The sequence below is a fragment of the Notolepis coatsorum genome, assembly GCF_963971535.1.
Source record: "Notolepis coatsorum genome assembly, chromosome: 18".
In the NCBI taxonomy this organism is placed as follows: Eukaryota; Metazoa; Chordata; class Actinopteri; order Aulopiformes; family Paralepididae; genus Notolepis; species Notolepis coatsorum.
In genome coordinates, this window is record NC_140182.1 from 19011109 (window position 1) to 19031123 (window position 20015).

Consider the following 20015-nt stretch of genomic DNA (forward strand, 5'->3'; position numbering starts at 1 on the left):
CTGTCTGTAGTGATGATGGCAATAGGGATGATGAGTCAGCAGCTGCTGCTGCTAGCTGCTCGGCAGAACCAGGCCTGAAGCCTGACCAGGTGCCACACCCCTCCCTCTCCGGCTCCTTACCTGCTGCGGGCCCGCAATGTGAAGAAGTACCGGCGGACACTGAAAATGAAACCAGCAACAGGTCTCCTCACGCTACGGGTGAAACCACGGATCATGATGTGTCCTCTCAGTCCTGCAATTATAATCTGGGGTGTTTTCCGACTGATCGTGGAAACTATTTGGAAAATATTGAGGATGCCAATATCAAAAGGTATATCCTTAAAATGGGCCTGTGCAAACCAAAAGCTCCATTTCCCAAAGACAATGATAATCGTTGCTTTTCAGAAACGTATTACTCCTCCACAACTAAAGTTGGGATGAAGTTTCCACGCAGCTGGATGTGCTATTCACCAAAATTGGACTGCTGCTATTGTGAGCCTTGCTGGCTTTTTGCCCACCGAAACGCACCGTTTTACAACAATGCATGGGTCAATGGAATAAAAGACTGGAAACATCTTTCTACTAAAATTGAGAGGCATGAATCGCCGCCGGGAACAGATACAAAAACTGAAATCTGTTGTGGATCTCGTCAAAATGCTAATTGTTTCCAACCCAGCAGTAACCTCTACATTTAGTGAGGTTTGCACAGCATTGATCTTATTTCTGACTCTTCCTGTCACCGTGGCAACCGCCGAGCGCTCTTTCTCCAAATTAAAACTCATCAAAAACTATTTGAGGAGCACGATGGGACAGGAGAGACTGAGTGGACTGGCCTTGCTGTCCATCGAAAGTGACCGAGCCAAGAAATTGGACATACAGCGAATTGTGGACGAGTTTGCGGAGCGCAAGGCTCGCCGAGTAGCCTTCAAGTAGTGGTGAGTACACTTTATTTACTCCGTGCCTATTTTAATGTGTGGCCTGTGCCTATTTTAATGTGTGGGGCCGCTGTGCCAATATTAATGTGTGGCCTGTGCCTATTTTAATGTGTGGGGCCGCTGTGCCAATATTAATGTGTGGCCTGTGCCTATTTTAATGTGTGGGGCCGCTGTGCCAGTATTAATGTGTGGCCTGTGCCTATTTTAATGTGTGGGGCCGCTGTGCCAGTATTAATGTGTGGCCTGTGCCGATTTTAATGTGTGGGGCCGCTGTGCCAATTTGACTATACTGCTCTGAGCTCTGGTGGTGGCTATCCATGGGGCTGAATGGTGTGTCAGAAATGTAGTAATTTTATTAGGCTATGTTTTCGTCCTTGTGGTTTGTTGGACTTTATATTATGTTATATCATTATCTGATACATATATTCGTTTCTATACACTTTGTAGAAACGAAATCTTAAATATTACACTTTTTCTTTAGTTACTTTTCTTTCAAACATTGTTTTAAATTGTAATCTATACTGACTGAGCGATTTTTAAAGGGCCCGGTCATGTGGCCCCGCCCCCCGGCCCGGGTCTGATACGCGCCGCCAGTGACTGTGGGTGTGGGTGCATTAGCTCTCTCTCTCTCTCTCTCTCTCTCTCTCTCTCTCTCTCTCTCTCTCTCTCTCTCTCTCTCTCTCTCTCTCTCTCTCTCTCTCTCTCTCTCTCTCTCTCTCTCTGTCTATATCTATCTATCTATCTGTGTCTCTCGCTCTCTCGCTCTCTCTCTCTCTCTCTCTCTCTCTCTCTCTCTCTCTCTCTCGCTCTCTCTCGCTCTCTCTCTCTCCTCTCTCTATCTGTGTCTCTCTCTCTCTCTCTCTCGCTCTCTCTGTCTGTGTGTCTCTCTGGAGGAAAGCACAGTGAGTCTGGAGAGAGACATACTATACAGCAGAGAGGGAACAGAGTAGCCTGTGAGGCAGTAAAGGTAGCGTATGATTTGGTCTTTCCTCCGGCCGTTAATCTTCATCATCATCATTAGGGATCCGTAGCTCTGCATTCTTTTGGTGACACGTGTAAACAACATCATAATAACCCCCCCGCTACAATAAACGGGGCTAAGCTCGTCGTGTTCTGGTGATGAGGTTAAGACGCCTGGCTTACTCTCCCGACATAAACACAGTACCGTGTCACAGTGCTGCTGCTACTGTGTTCATCGGCCTCGGACCGGGTCATAGAGGTCAGAGGTCAAGCTTGTACATTGTCTGAGAAACTGGTGTTTTTTTTGGTAGAAAAAAAACTGTCATGGACATTTATGTGATGGGTACAGGGTTCGCACAAGGTCCTTGAAGTGCTGGATTTTTTACCAAAAAAATAAGTCAAGGCCTGGAATTCCTTGAAAACAGCCCATTTTTTAAATAAGGTGCTTAAAAAGTCCTTGAAATTCAAATCAACCATTCGCATTGAAAGTTGTGTTCATCCACGATAAAATTGTTCTGAATCAAGAAATATATTTTTGAGGGTAGTCTACATCTACACACACACCAGGCCCCGAGTAGTTTCCCCCTACATGTACACATATCCCACAGTCGGACTCACTATCAACATTCAAATCTCAACTGAAAACCCATCTGTTCAAACTCGCATATTCACTGTAACCTCTGCCACTGTCCTATACCCCTGCTGTTTGTTTGTTTTGTTATTTTTATTGTTTTTTGTTTTTGTTTTTTTGATCCACTTTTTCTCCCATTTTCTATATTTTCTCCCATCCCAATTTCGTATCATCCAATTCAACTGTCACGAACGCTGTTTCTTGCCTCCCACAAGCCGGCTGCAATGTGGACTAAGTCATACATAGCACGAGTCCCCTCCGGTACTTGAGGTAACAGCAGTCGCATCTTTTCACCTGCGCAGCTCGATCTCTCAGTGGCGAGGAGTAACGCGTGGGAGGCTCACGCTGCCCCCGACACTTCCTGATTCTACTGCGCAGGCGCACCAACCGACCTGTAGGAGTCGCTGTCCACAACGCCCGATCCCCACCCATCAGTTTCCCACCCCCTAATACGGCCAATGTGTATTCGTATGAACGACCAGCTAAACTGAAAGCAATGTGGAGCTTCGAGCCCAGCGTCTCCGCATTTGTGGCGAGCGCCTTGCCCACTACGCCACGTAGCCGCCCTTGTTATTTTTATTGTTATGTTTTTATACTTCCTGTTGCTTGTTTTATTGTTAACCTTGACTTTTAACTGCCTTGTGTTTTTTATTCTTATTTGTTCTATGATCTGTAAGGTGACCTTGGGTGTCCTGAAAGGCGCCACCAAATAAAATGTATTATTATTATTATTCAGATCTGTGAGCTGTCAAGACATGTAGACTCCGCCTCTCACTCACTCTTTCACACACACACACACACACTCACTCACTCACTCACTCACTCACTCACTCACTCACTCACTCACTCACTCACTCACTCACTCACTCACTCACTCACTCACTCACTCACTCACTCACTCACACTCTCTCTGTTTCCATTACACCAACATGAACTGTATTGACAATAAGAGGCCGCTGATGTTGTGTCCGAGCACATTATTGACCCGATAGCGTCATTGATCTGTTGACTGTTGTATTGCTTGGGCCATGAGTAGTTCATCCAGGCAGTAAGTCAGTGTGTCCATATCCCTCCCATCGTCTGGCTCCAATCGTCATAGAACTCCATAGCTATATGTTATAAAGGCTATAGGAGATACCGTATGTGTGCATGACTTCATGCCAACTCGTCAAAGGGAGCCATACGCGTGTTTCATTCATAATAAAGCACATTAATAGACGGTTGAATAAAAGATGATATCTAGTATAGACCTGTTCGCCGTATACGTCAGACTCGGTGTGCGCGCGCATCACCAGAGCGGAAAGGAACGTAATCCCGGTCAGAACAACGGGGTAGACTACAATATATTTGCATTTGTTAGCCGTGCTAGCAATCTCTAAACTATCAATCCATGCCAAAGCTAGGTGTGTAAAAGGTGAAAGACTCAGAACCACACTCACAGCCGTGCCGATTTTTGGCAAAATGACATCCAGCCACTTTTGTTTGAAACGGTTTTTAGTCAGGGGAGTGTCATGGTTTCTCCATAGAGCTCCATTATACTGTTAGTCAGGGGAGTGTCATGGTTTCTCCATAGAGCTCCATTATACTGTTAGTCAGGGGAGTGTCATGGTTTCTCCATAGAGCTCCATTATACTGTTAGTCAGGGGAGTGTCATGGTTTCTCCATAGAGCTCCATTATACTGTGTTAGTCAGGGGAGTGTCATGGTTTTTCCATAGAGCTCCATTATACCTTTAGTCAGGGGAGTGTCCTGGTTTCTCCATAGAGCTCCATTATACTGTTAGTCAGGGGAGTGTCATGGTTTCTCCATAGAGCTCCATTATACTGTTAGTCAGGGGAGTGTCATGGTTTCTCCATAGAGCTCCATTATACCTTTAGTCAGGGGAGTGTCCTGGTTTCTCCATAGAGCTCCATTATACCTTTAGTCAGGGGAGTGTCCTGGTTTCTCCATAGAGCTCCATTATACTGTTAGTCAGGGGAGTGTCATGGTTTCTCCATAGAGCTCCATTATACTGTTAGTCAGGGGAGTGTCATGGTTTCTCCATAGAGCTCCATTATACTGTTAGTCAGGGGAGTGTCATGGTTTCTCCATAGAGCTCCATTATACTGTTAGTCAGGGGAGTGTCATGGTTTCTCCATAGAGCTCCATTATACTGTTAGTCAGGGGAGTGTCGTGGTTTCTCCATAGAGCCCCGTCGTTATTCTTTTAGCGCAGCAGCTCGCACAGGTCCGGGGTAACTTGGTCATGTGACTCAGTTGGTATCGCTGATTGGCTCCAACACGGTATGTTTGTATTAGGGCTGCACCGAATGTCATTATTATAATTTTTTTTTTACATTCGAAGCTTCTATTGAAGTTTTCTAATGAAGCTTCGAATGTCTGTCGTCATATTTTATGACGTAATCATAATTTATTTTTATTTGTATATATCCTCAAACTAAATCCTCAATTTGAATAAAGTGATTAATTTGATTAAATTAGTCATTTATTTTTTTAAATTAAATGAACTTTCTTTAATGAATATAACTCGTCAGTGTCGTCGACATAAATAATCCAATAACGGTTGGTACGAAAGTGACGGCGCGGATGCAGCCGTCATTTATGATAATGTTTTATTTACATTTTTATGACGAGTCATATACTATAAACTAACTAATCTCTATCTGCAACTGTGAAGAAGAAAAACCCAAACGGAATGAATAGACACATTAAAAAAAAAGAATAATAATAATAATAATAATAATAATAATAATAATAATAATAATAATAATAATAATAATAATAATAATAATAATAATAATAATAATAATAATAATCAAAATCGAATGTCAACGTTATGAATGAAGCTTCGAAGCCGTCGCACCGCTATGGTTTCAGCAGGAACCACAGGAGAACACTGGAGGGGCGGGACGCGTGAACACTTTAGGCAACCAACATGCGCTTCCGCGTTGCTCTGAATTGCTCTGATTGGCCGAGCGCGCGCATGAGCCGCGACGCGCTCCTCAGAGGCAGGAACACTAAGCTCCCCCTTAACACTTTAATCGCCGAAAACGCCGGAACTCGTCTTTCCCCGCCATGCTCATTCTGCCGAAGACGCCGTAACTCGTCTTTGATATCAATATTTCAAAAATCTGTGATCGAAATCATATTTCTCCTCCGGGGACCTGAGATATACAGCTGAGCTCCTCTCAACTCTCTAGCGGTTCAAGAGCGCCATCTGGTGGCCGATCGGCAGATCGCCAACAGGAAGTGACTCGCCAGACAGGAAGTGCTCATCCATATTTCGTCCGGGCACTCGCGATCGTTAGCAGGAATCTATCTCGACACACTGGATAATCAATCGCTCGCCCTAACTCAATAAACAACGTTATTTGGACGTATATAGTATTATACAACCTGGAAATGGTTCATCAGGATCAACATCCCATAATCGAAAACTGTCTACTCCAAGCTGATCGCCCAACGGCCCGAGGAGACTGGGGTAAGTTTTAGCGTGTATTATTACCGTGTTCGATATAAACTGCTATGATGATCATATGACCCACACTAGATGAATCATCTAACGCTGCCCACGGAATTATAAACGACCCCCCGCCCATCCGGTCAACATCAGATGATAAGTAGTAACTTATAGAACCACCTCCAGTTGACATTTTTTATCTGGCACAGATCGCTATCAAACTGTATTTCATCATCAATATAGTGCATTTGGGGCTATAAATCAAGTTCTGGAGAAAGCTGCAGAAAACGATAAAAACATACTTATACTTTAGACCATATTTTAGTATGAATATGTGAATGAAAAAGTATAACATTGATACACCCTGAACAATACATATAGGACATTGAATGGGCCATAATAATGTCAATTTAGCAATACAATTTAAAAAGTTATAGCCCTGCAAAGAAGGGGAACTTCTCCATAGACAAATAGAGCTGGCGAGGAATGATAAATTATGAATTTAACCATGGCGATCAAAGTGTAAAGCTCCAGGAGAGAGGAGAGGAGAGAGGCCCTCTTGACTTCCGATTTTTCTGATGAATACCCCCAAAACATGGAGGTCCCGAACGCATGGAAGTATTGATTGTGCCGTAACGAATCATTAAAAAAATATACCGTTGACTGGAATATGTTGTGCCTTTACACATATGTTGGATCATGACAAACCAATAAAAAAAATCGCGATTTACCCGGTGGCTACAACAACACACAGTGACTTGCAAACCGTAGTCACGTAAGGGGCTAGTAGTCACTGTGTGTTGTTGTAGCCACCGGGTAAATCGCGATTTTTTATTAGTTTGTCATGACAAACCAATTACATAATCCAATCAATACTTCCATGCGTTTGGGACCTCCATGTTTTGGGGGTATTCATCAGAAAAATCGGATCAGGGATTCGGCTCCCATCAGTCGGGCAAGAACTGCGGGTTTTCAGCCTCTCTCCTCTCTCCTGGAGCTTAAGGGGGAGCCGCGCTCGGCCAATCAGAGAAACGCGGAAGGCGCTCGGCCAATCAGAAAAACGCGGAAGCGCATGTTGGTTGCCAAAAGTGTTCACGCGGGCGGGACGGATGCTCTCCTTGCCGGCCCAATCAGCTCAAGCTTATCCTGAATTACTTGCTCCATTAAAATGTCAGTTCTATTTTCACACGATATAGCTGCATGAAGAAGTGTCTTCATTACTTTTGCGTGATGGATATTTAAAAAGTGACCCCCGCTGTGACGTGTGTCGTCTCCCCAGACGCTCCTCGGGAGCCATGAGCCCGCCTCCGTTCAGCTCTGGGTCTCTTACAACCGACAGCCAATGAAAGCAGCCCAGTTCATGACCCGGCATCCAATCACAGTGAGTATCTCTCCTATACGAGGTGTTTGTATATTAATCGGTGCTGCTCTCTGGAAGAGGCTAACGAGGTCATCGAACCAGATAGGATCTCTCTCTCCATCTCCCTCTCTCTCTGTCAGTCTCTGTCAGTCTCTGTCAGTCTCTGTCAGTCTCTGTCAGTCTCTCTCTCTCTCTCTCTCCCCCTCCCTCCCTCCCTCCCTCCCTCCCTCCCTCCCTCCCTCCCTCTCCCTCTCCCTCCTACAGGAGTACTACATAGCGGACGCGTCCGAGGACCAGGTGTTTGTGTGTGTGAACCACGTCAACAACGTCACTCACCTCTACATCTCAGACATACAGGGCCTCTCCTTCTCCCTGTCCCTGGAGAACGTTCTGTACTACAGCCCGGAAGGTTCCGGCAGCAACACGCTCATCAGGTAACGTGCACGATCACGCACTTGTGCACACACTGTTATGGTTTGTAACCGACCCCAATCGCGCAACACAAGACAGATATGAGAGTAAGCCAAAACAGGGCAAATATTTATTATAGAACAAAAAGCGGCACAGTCCCTTTAAGGGAAAAACACAAAAACACTAGAGTCAAGGAAATATGGAAAATGCGGCACAGTGCCTTTAAGAGGCGAACAGGCTAAGGGCCAGGGCTAAGGGCAGGACCAGGATCAGGGCCAGGACCAGGGGCACTGGAGAGGGGGACAGGGACAGAGGCCCGGAGAGGCGGGCTGGAGACAGGGACAGAGAACAGGGTTAAGGCCTTGGACAGGGCGAGGGCCAGAGCTGCTTACAGGGATGAGGACAGGGTTCCGACGGCGGAGGCCTGGCACGGGGACAGGGGCCCGACGGCGGAGGCCTGGCACGGGAACAGGGGCCCGACGGCGGAGGCCTGGCACGGGGACAGGGGCCCGACGGCGGGGGCCTGGCACGGGGACAGGGGCCCGACGGCGGAGGCCTGGCACGGGGACAGGGGCCCGACGGCGGAGGCCTGGCAGGGGGATCCTCCTCCTCCTCTTCGGATGCTGCAGACGGGCAGCGCAGAACAAAGGGGGTCCCAGGGGACCGGGATGGGAACACGCCGTCCTCCCGTGGAATACTAGGGAGCGACGACAAGCCTCACCCCAGGAACGAGGATCACGAAGAGACGCCTTCCTCCCGTGGAATCGGGAGCGATGGCGAGCCGCCTTGACGTCTGGAGTGGGAACACTGGAAAACCTCCCGTAGAGAATTAGAGAGCGAAGACGGTGTCCCACTCCAGGCAAACGGCGACAGGTGGTGATGGCTGGGCCGTCGTCTCACGCCGGAGACGCGGCAGGTGATGGTGACGTACAGAATGGTAACGTCCAGAACTCCATGAACACAGACACAGATACAGAACGAACACAGAGTCCAGAACACAGAACGACCCGACAAGGACTGGAGGGGAGTCTGCAACCTATGTACTCTCCCGAGGTGATTGCAAACTCCCAACAGGTGCGTGAAGGTAGAGGATCAAGGATGTCCAAGGGTGGGGGCTGGTGAAGAGTAGAGGAGAGTAAATCATCGCAAGGGTGGGGGCTGATGAGGAGAGTAGACAGGGAAAACACAGGAAAAAGGTCCAGGGACAGGCGAATCCTCACAGTACCTCCCCCTCCACGGGAGCCACCGGGCGACCCAAAAAATCAGACAGCGGGGCAGGGGACATGACAAAGCAACAAACAAAAAAAAAACTGGGCCATGCTAGCAGGGGAAGCTACACCTAAAGTGGGGCTAGCAGAGGGACTGGGTAGCTGCCAGAGCATTGCTAGCTACAGGGCCTATGCTAGCTGTACTGCTACATTAGCATAGAGGCTGCGCTAGCTGCCGGAGCTAGGCTAGCAGACAGGGCTGGACTAGCAAAGGAGAACAAGCTAGCTGGAAGGACAGTCCTAGCTGTGGGGAACAGGGTAGCTAACAGGGGAGCTAACGAGGCTAAAAGGGGAGCTAACAGGGGAGTCAACAGGGGAACTAAAGGGAGCTAGAGCGAACTAACAGGGGCTAACTCACATACACTGTCTGTGCTGGCTGGGGTCGTCGACTGGTCGGGTCGTACTGTTATGGTTTGTAACCGACCCCAATCGCACAACACAAGACAGGTATGAGAGTAAGCCAAAACAGGGCAAATATTTATTATAGAACAAAAAGCGGCACAGTCCCTTTAAGGGAAAAACACAAAAACACTAGAGTCAAGGAAATATGGAAAATGCGGCACTGTGCCTTTAAGAGACGAACAGGCTAAGGGACTAAGGCTAAGGGACAGGGCCAGGGCTAAATGTCAAGGACCAGGACCAGGGGCACTGGAGAGGGGGACAGGGACAGAGGCCCGGAGAGGCGGGCTGGAGACAGGGAACAGGGTTAAGGCCTTGGACAGGGCGAGGGCCAGAGCTGCTTACAGGGATGAGGACAGGGTTCCGACGGCGGAGGCCTGGCACGGGGACAGGGGCCCGACGGCGGAGGCCTGGCACGGGAACAGGGGCCCGACGGCGGAGGCCTGGCACGGGGACAGGGGCCCGACGGCGGGGGCCTGGCACGGGGACAGGGGCCCGACGGCGGAGGCCTGGCACGGGGACAGGGGCCCGACGGCGGAGGCCTGGCACGGGGACAGGGGCCCGACGGCGGGGGCCTGGCACGGGGACAGGGGCCCGACGGCGGAGGCCTGGCACGGGGACAGGGGCCCGACGGCGGGGGCCTGGCACGGGGATCCTCCTCCTCCTCTTCGGATGCTGCAGACGAGCAGCGCAGAACAAAGGGGGTCCCAGGGGACCGGGATGGGAACACGCCGTCCTCCCGTGGAATACTAGGGAGCGACGACGAGCCTCACCCCAGGAACGAGGATCACGAAGAGACGCCTTCCTCCCGTGGAATCGGGAGCGATGGCGAGCCGCCTTGACGTCTGGAGTGGGAACACTGGAAAACCTCCCGTAGAGAATTAGAGAGCGAAGACGGTGTCCCACTCCAGGCAAACGGCGACAGGTGGTGATGGCTGGGCCGTCGTCTCACGCCGGAGACGCAGCAGGTGATGGTGACGTACAGAATGGTAACGTCCAGAACTCCATGAACACAGACACAGAGACAGAACGAACACAGAGTCCAGAACACAGAACGACCCGACAAGGACTGGAGGGGAGTCTGCAACCTATGTACTCTCCCGAGGTGATTGCAAACTCCCAACAGGTGCGTGAAGGTAGAGGATCAAGGATGTCCAAGGGTGGGGGCTGGTGAAGAGTAGAGGAGAGTAAATCATCGCAAGGGTGGGGGCTGATGAGGAGAGTAGACAGGGAAAACACAGGAAAAAGGTCCAGGGACAGGCGAATCCTCACACAGCCTTATCTTGCATGAGTCAGCTACCTGTTTGGGAAGTGAGGGCCGCGCCCCCAGAAGCCACAAACACGGCCAGTCCCTAAGCCGCGCTGCAAACAACACCCCTGTGTCACACGCCCTCATCTAGAAACCACACGAACGCAGTCTCTTGTGTTACGAATATAACCCTGTAGTGTGAATATAGTGACTACAGGGTTCACACAAGGTCCTTGAAGTGCTTAAAGTCATCAGCTCAGGGGAGTGTTTAATTAGCAGCAATCTGTTCTGTTGTTGAACATTTTACGTTAAGGTAGGTATCCGACGCACTTCCGGCGAGGACAGGAAGCAGTCATGAAATCGTTGTAGTCATTTTTTAACTAAAAGATTTTAACAAAATAAAAAGCAGCAGCACTATTGCATAACAGAGTCATGTTTGCTATGTATTTCTTTCTTTAGGGGAGTAGGACATTTGTTTCACAGTTTTAGCATGATGTTTTATAGATGGCCAGGTTAAACACATGTTTTTGTTTTTTTAAGAGGGGGGGTTTGATTTGATTGAAGTTTATTTCAAATATGCAACACAACAAACAAATATCAAGTACATATATAGCCTTAAGCCGTTCAAATAAGAAATTGTAAAAAAAAAAAAGAAAAAAAAAAAGAAATTAAATAATCTAAAAGAACCGATAAGAGTATCGATAAAGCACAGAACCGTTAAGCAGTATCGATAAGAGTAGTAGTATCGATAAAATCCTAACGATCCATCCCTAGTGATAACGAGTTAATGCCTCCACGCCATAAAAACCTGGATGTCAACCAAATTACTGAAACTCAACAGCAAAAAGACAGCGCTCATGGTTGTGGCCCCCAAGGCACTGCTCGGGAAGGTTGGAGATCTCCTCCTCCACATTGACGGCTGTTCCATCTCCCCGTCTCTCGAAGTCCGTAACCTGGGCGTCACCCTTGACTCCACACTTTCATTTCACTCCCACATCAAATCCGTCACCAAGTCTGCCTTCTACCACCTCAAAAACATCTCCCGTCTCCGACCCTCACTCTCAGACTCTGTGGCTGAGACCCTGATCCACTCATTCATCACCTCCCGGTTGGACTACTGTAATGGAGTCCTGTTCGGGGTACCCAGCAAAGCCCTGGACAGGCTCCAGTATGTTCAGAACTCAGCTGCCAGGGTTCTCACTCACCAAGCCCTGGCAGCACATCACCCCCACCCTCATCCACCTCCACTGGCTTCCAGTCAAGTTCCGCATCACCTTCAAACTCCTGCTCCTCACCTACAAATCCCTCCATGCCCTCGCCCCCCGATACCTGTCTGATCTCCTCCACCAGTACACTCCATCCCGGAACCTACGATCCTCTGATCTAGGTCTCCTCTCCATCCCTTGCACCAGGTTACGGACTTTTGGGGACAGAGCCTTCAGCGTGGCGTCCCCTACCCTCTGGAACTCTCTCCCCCCCGAAATCCACAACGCCCCAACCCTGGACACCTTCAAATCCGCTCTAAAAACACACCTCTTCACCAAGGCTTTTCCCCATCAGTTAGTTTAGATTAGGTCCATTATCCCTTACCTTCCCTCATCCCCCCCTTTCCCCCCCCCCTATTTTCCTCGCCCTATTTTTGGTCCTGATTGTGAAGCGACCTTGGGTTCTATGAAAGGCGCTATATAAATTTGATCTATTATTATTATTATTATTATTATTAATACCGTCACTATTTTTTTTTTTATGCGCCACACACACGGGCCATCGCACCAGTGCTACTGAGGTAAATCCATTCATCGCACAGACTAACGTCTGTGTAGCACGTGCAACATATATATCGCACTGTACAGCCCTGGTGGAGAGGGATGAAGAATAGGGCAGATACAGGAAAGAAGGCTCTGGCAGGATTGGATCCCAGGCTAACAGGGGTACATGTGGTTCCAGAGGTAGGGTCCTAACCACTACACCATCTCTGGGCACAGTGTGTCTTGCTCAAGGACACTTCAGCATGCTTCCAGGAAGAGCTGGGATTGAACCGGGAACCTTCAGATTACCAGACGACTGAATGCCAAAAAATGCATGCGTGTCCTATGTGTCACCCATCTCGCATGTGTGTGTTCGCTGCATGACAATGTAGCAATGTGCTACAAATAAAGACTTCTTCTTCAAAGTCCAGTTTCATATGACCTCACCTTCAGTGTCTCCACAGCCAGTCTGCGTGCTTTCAGCTCCTTCTCTCTCTCCTGGACTCTCTCCTGGACTTTGAAAAGACTCTCCCCCAGCTGTTTCTGGAACAAATCAACGTAGGAAGAATAGTTTTAGTTAGGGACTTAATTTAAAGCTACACTAGAGACAGCTTTATCTATAGTGTAAGATTGGCACCCTGTGGCCATGAAAGGTAATTGCATCTTGTTTAAACATCGCAGATGACAAAACAGTAACAAACTAGAATGGGTGCTCGTTGGAGCACATTATGTCCACAACTCAACATGCTATATAGTTGGGAATAAATATGTCCCCCCAATAAGTGAAGGAGGTATGGCATGTGTACATATTTTTTATATTGTCTCTTGTGGCCTATTCAGGAGGTGTGTGAGTCACAAGTGCTTTCTTGCAGTTTGTGGTTTTCATTGGGATTGATGTGCCTTTAGCATACACAAGTTGCTTCGAATAGAAAACGCTAGCGTTTACTCTGACTGCCCAACCAGAAGTCTGCAAGTCATGTCATGATTTCTCAAAACACAACTGAGTAACACTAGCTGGTTACTGGAAAACGATAGATGTGCTTCCAGCCTATCACAAAATGAACTCCTCACTCCCAAAATGTCTAATTTATATATTGTAATTTTCAAAATGATAATCATTGCGCCAAGCTGTTGCAGAGTAAAACAATTGGGCTGTTGATGAGATCGCACTGGGTGAGGCTTGGCCATTGCACTTTGTTTGTGCTGACTCCTGTGAATGCCGAGCAAAAGGCGTTGTCTCTCTGGTGGTAAAAAGGTGAACCATAAACTCTATAGTTCACACACACACACACACACACACACACACACACACACACACACACACACACACACACACACACACACACACACACACACACACACAAACACACTTCTAATTCTTTATTGCAACATATACTATAACTGATGTGCCATACAGACCCTCATCTGCACATTTTTTTTTGTTTACCTTCTCAAATTCTTATACACCATTTATTTTTTATTATACTTCTATTGCCTATATTTATGTCTTTCTACCATTACCCTACCCTGTGCCAGGTTGTGGTCTATTTTCCTCAGTAATTGTTTCACTTGTGTTTCGTGATGATCTAATTAAACACCTTTGTTCATTGTGGACCTTCCTCATTCTTTAAATGTGATCTTCGTCATGAAGTAGATGTTCTGGTCCTACCTGTTTCTCAGTCCTCTCTGCTGCAGCTGACACCGTGTCGTGGCCTTTATGTTCATCCATGGTGCACAGATAACAGATACACTGCTGGTCCGTACGACAGTAGACCTCCAGCAGCTTGTTGTGACTAGAACACATCTTGTCCTGCAGTCGGGCCGTGGCTTTGACCAGCTTGTGCTTCTTCAACACAGGGATACTGTGGTGAGGTTGGAGGTGGGTCTTGCAGAAAGAAGCCAGACACACCAGGCAAGACATGAGGGCCTTGTGGCGTCTGGTTCCAGTGCAGAAATCACAGGCCAGGTCTCCTGGTCCGGCGTAGGTCAGAGCAGCAGAGGCAGAAGCCTGCTGGCCCCCTGTCCTCTTCAGCTGCTCCACCACCTAGGAGGACAGAAGGAGGACGGCTCAGTCACTGATGACCACAAAACAAAGAAAACAATACATCTGCAATGAGAAATTACATGTGTTTCTGTCTCTCTTCATGTACATGGGGGGAGGGGGGGGCAGTGCAAATACGCAAAATGAATGGCCTACTGACGATCAGAGATATTTGTTGTTATTGAGTCTACTATTAGCATAAGTTACTTCATATTGCACACTGACCACCTGTTTTTACACCTGTTTTTATACACTGTTTTTATACACCTGCTTTTATCTATATTTATCTAATCACGCTCCTATGAATATTGATGGGTATGATTTAATTGAATTTTATCATGTACTTATTTTTAATTCATGATGCAGACATAACGTGTAATAACTGTATGGGAACGGTCAATGTCTGTATACTGTTGTGAGCTGCGAGATATCAATCTATCTATCTATCTATCTATCTATCTATCTATCTATCTATCTATCTATCTATCTATCTATCTATCTATCTATCTATCTATCTATCTATCTATCTATCTATCTATCTATCTATCTATCTATCTATCTATCTATCTATCTATCTATCTATCTATCTATCTATCTATCTATCTATCTATCTATCTATCTATTCTGTGACCCAAAACATGTCCCTGCTGTTGGGCGGCTACGTAGTACTGCACCTTAATACAGCTCTGACAGTGAATAGGATATTAACATAGAAAAAAAAAGAAAAACGAACCAAAAACAGTGAACAGGAGGTCTATTTGTATTAAAAACAATATTATTTTTCATTTAAATGTCTGGAAGAGCTCAAAAATAAAAATGTCAAATGATATTTCCATTGCCTTTTTTTTTGTTGATTTAAATGTTACTGATTGTGTTAAATGGGCATATAATATTGTCTCATATCGATCGCAGGCACCTGAATCGAATCGTATCGTATCGTGGCAGACTGTGTGATATCAGATAATATCGTATCGTTGTCCAAAGAATCGATATCGTATCGTGATGAAACTGGTGATTCCCACCCCTACAGTACTGCTTGACCTTACCCCTAGAACCCACCTCACCCCTGCCCACTTTGACAACCTAGGATGGCTTAGAGTAGACGACAGAGTACAGCAACTTGCAATGGGCCTGGTCTACAAGATACACTACACGACTAGGGTACCCATGTACATGTCAAAATACTTCCCAAAGGTCAGTGAATACCACGACCACAACACGGGAGCTCTACGGGAGACTGCAATTCGAAACTGGCCCCTGTAAATGTCCTAACCCAACCCTCTCCAATGTACAGTAAATGTCCTAACCCAGTAATACACGAGACCCCCTTCTTAGTTGGGACCAAGTAAGGTTGTCGATAATCCAATGTACAGTTACCCCCTACGCCGCCTACCGATCCCCCCCACCCCACCCACCCAACTACCTCCAATGTACAAACCACAAAACAAGGAAAACATAATACGTCATCTGCAATGAGAAATTACATGTGTTTCTGTCTCTCTTCATGTACATGGGGGGGGGTCAGTGCCAATACGCAAAATGAATGGCCTACTGACAATCGGAGCTATTTGTTGTTATTGAGGCTACTATTAGCATAAGTTACTTCATATTGCACACTGACCAAAAACTTCAGATTCAATCAAAGAAATGTAGGCCAGGAAAAAAGTTCTGAAATGTGTAGGAACACTGTATGAGGATTAGTATGGTTACTGGATAGCATTGGTATTATCGCACATTAAAAATGCCCTTATGTTTAAAATGTTCATAGGACAAAAGGCTCAGGAAAATAAACACCTTTTTTGAACTTTTAAAACATTTTAAAACAAACCTTTTAGTAAAGACTAAACACACGGAGGGGGGGGGGGGGGTCAGTCCCAATACGCAAAACTGACAATCAGAGATATTTGTTGTTATTGAGTCTACTATAAGCATAAGCTGTTAGACAGCAGCTACAGGGTGAGCCGAGTGTGTTCTAGCTATGAATCAACAGCCACGTCACTGGACTGAATATCACTATGGTGCAATAAGAGGGAGGGACCCTCCCATTACACTCTGCTCTGTCTGCAAAGCCAGCGCCTCTGCTCTGCCGCCAGAGCCAATCACTGAGGGACACAGCAGAGATAGAGAGGCACAGGAGAGGGGGGGGAGAGAGAGAGAGAGAGAGAGAGAGAGAGAGAGAGAAACTTCCTAGTTCTTCACCAAATCACCAGACAATGCGCATCATGCCCTCGGGAGAGATTTGGCCCGAGAATACACGGTGACAGAATACCTGAGCACTGTGACTGATCCTAAACTAAGGAGATCCTTGACTAGGTACAGACTCAGCGAGCACAGCCTAGCCATCGAGAAAGGCTGCCATAGGCAGACCTGGCTCCCAAAAGAAGACAGACTGTGCACCCACTGCACACAAGAAGAGGTGGAAACCGAGCTCCACTTCTTAACAACCTGCCCACTATACCAAGACATCAGAGACATATACTTCCCACAAATTGCAAACACCCAAAGAGAGTTTGAAGACATGGCATATAACTCAAAACTTCCATACCTACTGGGTGAAGCACAACAATGTGCGAACACAGCAGCAAGATTTGTGAGCTGCTATGACAAGAAAAGGACATCCAACAGAATACAACCACAATAAAGACTGTGAATCACACAAATATTCCTACACTATCCGCACCATACTGATCTCAGCTGTTTCATTGTTTTGTTTAGTTTGTTTTAACACTGGCTTTGGCAATGTAAACATATGTTTCCCATGTTAGCATTGTTATTATCGCACATTCACAAATGCCCTTATGTTTAAAATGTTCCTAGAACAAAAAGCTCAATATCCTGCACAGGAAGAAAACACCTTTTTTGAACTTTTAAAACAACATTTTGACACAAACCTTTTAGTAAAGACTAAACACACGGAGGGCCCTCCCCCAGTTTTGGGCCATAGGTCATCTGTTCCCCTCTTAAACTGGTAAATGTATAGTGCTTTTATCCAAAAGCGCTTAACAATTTGTTCCTCACATTCTACCATTCACTCACACATTCACACACCGACGGCAGAGCCATGCAAGGTGCCACCCACCTCTGCCAGCATGGTGTTTTTCTTTAGCATAGGCCTGAGCTTGAAGCTCTGCTTGCACTGGGGACAGCTGTAGACTCCTTTCTTCTCACCCTGGTCCCAGCTATCTCCAATACAGCTGCTGCAGTAACTCTGTCCACAGGGGATCGTAACTGGTTCCTTAAGAAGGTCCAGACAGATAGAACAGCAGAACTGGTCCTTGTCCAACACAACCCCCTCCTGCTGTTCGGCCATTGTACCCACATCTCTCTCTGAGGGCTGTCTACTCGACAAGAGACAAAACAAGTTTCGTTTTCTCTGAAAAGGCAGTGGGAGAAGGGGAGGGACTTCCTGGTTTCTTCCCAGGGGGCGGAATTTAACTCAGCATAGAACGTTAAGAATGTCTTTGGGGTGGTTTTAAATAATATAGGATGCAGACAGTGAAGACAAAACTTAATGTTTCCATTATTTATTTGGTGTCTTACACCTCCAAGCACCACATTTCATGTAATACAGTATATACCGAGAACAGAAGTGATTGTTACATAACAGGCATCATGTTTATAGCCTGTGTTACAGCGACACATAGTGGTGCTCTTAAGATGCTGCATGTAAGTCCTGGGTGGGCAGAGGGGACAGAGCCTCAGTTAAATAAAGCTCTACTGAAACATGATGGTGTCTCTCTCTCTCCCCATCTCTCTCTCTCTCTCTCTCTCTCTCTCTCTCTCTCTCTCTCTCTCTCTCTCTCTCTCTCTCTCCCCATCTCTCTCTCCCGCAATTATGCCACATCAATGTGGAACGCCCTACCCAAAGCTGTAAAGGAATGTGAATCACTACCCACTTTCAAAAACACTCTCAAAAAACACCTAAGGGAGACTGCAACTCGAAACTGGCCCCTGTAAATGTCCGAACACAACCCCCTCCAATGTACAGTAAATTACCAAGTATGGTCTTGTCAATATTCCAATGTACAGTTTTGTTTGTACAGTGTCCCCCACCCACCCCTCCTACCCAACCTCCCCCCGCCACTCCTACCCAACCCCCCCCCCCCACCCACCCACCCAAGCACCTCCAATGTACAGTCCCCCCCCCCCCACCCCCACCTACCCAATCCAATGTACAGTTTCTACGTCAAATGTATATACTCTTTTTTCTGGACTCTTTTTGTATCACAAACAGTACTGTATCTGCAAATCTGGTATGTCATAAATGTATAGATGTAGCAGTACTGTCTATCTGTATGTCATGTATGTCATATATGTTACGATGGATTGAAAATGGGGGACCCTGATGTAAACAAGACGAAAGTCTTTCTCTGGTCTGCATCCCCTTAACAATTGTATGTATTGAGCTGTACTGTACTGTACCCATTCTGCAATCTGTTAATAACGTTTTCAATCAATCAATCAATCCCCCCCCCTCTCTCTCTCTCCCTCTCTCTCCCCCTCCCTCTCTCTCTCTCTCTATCTCTCCCCCCCTCTCTCTCTCCCCTCTCTCTCTCTCTCTCTCCCCCCCCATCTCTCTCTCTCTCTCTCTCTGTAAAATACAGAATACTTTTCCATTAAATGCTTTTTTCTGTATGAGCTCCTGAGAGTGTGCTAGATAAAATAGATAAAATAGATAAAAAGTATAAAATAGAAAAAGTCAAGAGTACATAAACAAAAAGTGTTCAGTCAATCAATACACATATATGCAATACAGAGTAAAAAAAGGAGTAACAGTGAGGTACAATGCAGCAATGGAATCAGGTACAACTTAGGGTAAGGTGCAATGAGGTATGAGTTGTAGTGCAAGTCTCTTTGTTAATAAATATAAAGTGTGTTAAAGTGAGTAGAGTGGGTGTTACGGTGAGTGTTTATTTAATATGATTTATATTACTGGTAGTTGATACATTATCGTCCTCTAAGCCAATCTGCACTTTAAAAGGTTGCGGATATAAGAAAGAGGTCTTTAAAGCCGAGTCAATGTTGATGGTTTTGTTGAACATTTGTATTTCACAGGAGAGAAACTGTTATGGTTTGACACCGACCCCAAACGCATGACACAAGAGAGTAGGAATTCAGAGTTGCCAAAAACAAGGGCTTGTTTATTGAGACTAATTAATGAGCACAGAATAGGCAAGTCAAAAAAGACAGGTACACAAGCAAGGGGGAAAATGTTCTGCTGCTCTGCAGCTTCTCCCGTGGTGGTAGTAGGGGGTAGCAGATGCTGACGTCTGAGCCGCTCTGCAGACTTCTCTCGGCAGAATCTCCAAAGTGTTGCGGGACCGAGAGAGAGAGAGAGGGAGCGAGTCAACAAGGGTGCAGGTGGAACGAGCAGGAGAACAGGAGAGGTGACTTGTACCCAAATACAAAAGTTATCCAAGTGAACTAATCTTCGTGTAAATTCACACAGTGAGCAAAGTTCCAAAACACGATCCCAAGTGAATATCTTCGTGTAAATACACACAGTGAGCACTGTTCCAAAACACAATCCCAAGTGAATATCTTCGTGTAAATACACACGGTGAGCACTGTTCCAA

General features: G+C 46.6%; 1 protein-coding gene across 1 annotated transcript in view; it reads right to left on the minus strand.

The window, feature by feature from the left end:
• LOC311245255 (E3 ubiquitin-protein ligase TRIM47-like) overlaps positions 1-17776 on the minus strand; it is a gene marked incomplete at its 3' end in the record, with an annotated part of 32904 nt that extends 15128 nt beyond the window's left edge. Inside the window, exons 1-3 of the mRNA XM_084335090.1 lie at positions 17519-17776; positions 14068-14442; positions 12846-12941 (exon numbers count right to left, since the gene is read on the minus strand). Coding sequence (XP_084191216.1) covers positions 12846-12941; positions 14068-14442; positions 17519-17749 — 702 coding nt within the window. The 5' untranslated portion in view covers positions 17750-17776. The remainder of the gene's footprint in view (positions 1-12845; positions 12942-14067; positions 14443-17518) is intronic.
• Positions 17777-20015: the final 2239 nt, after the last annotated feature.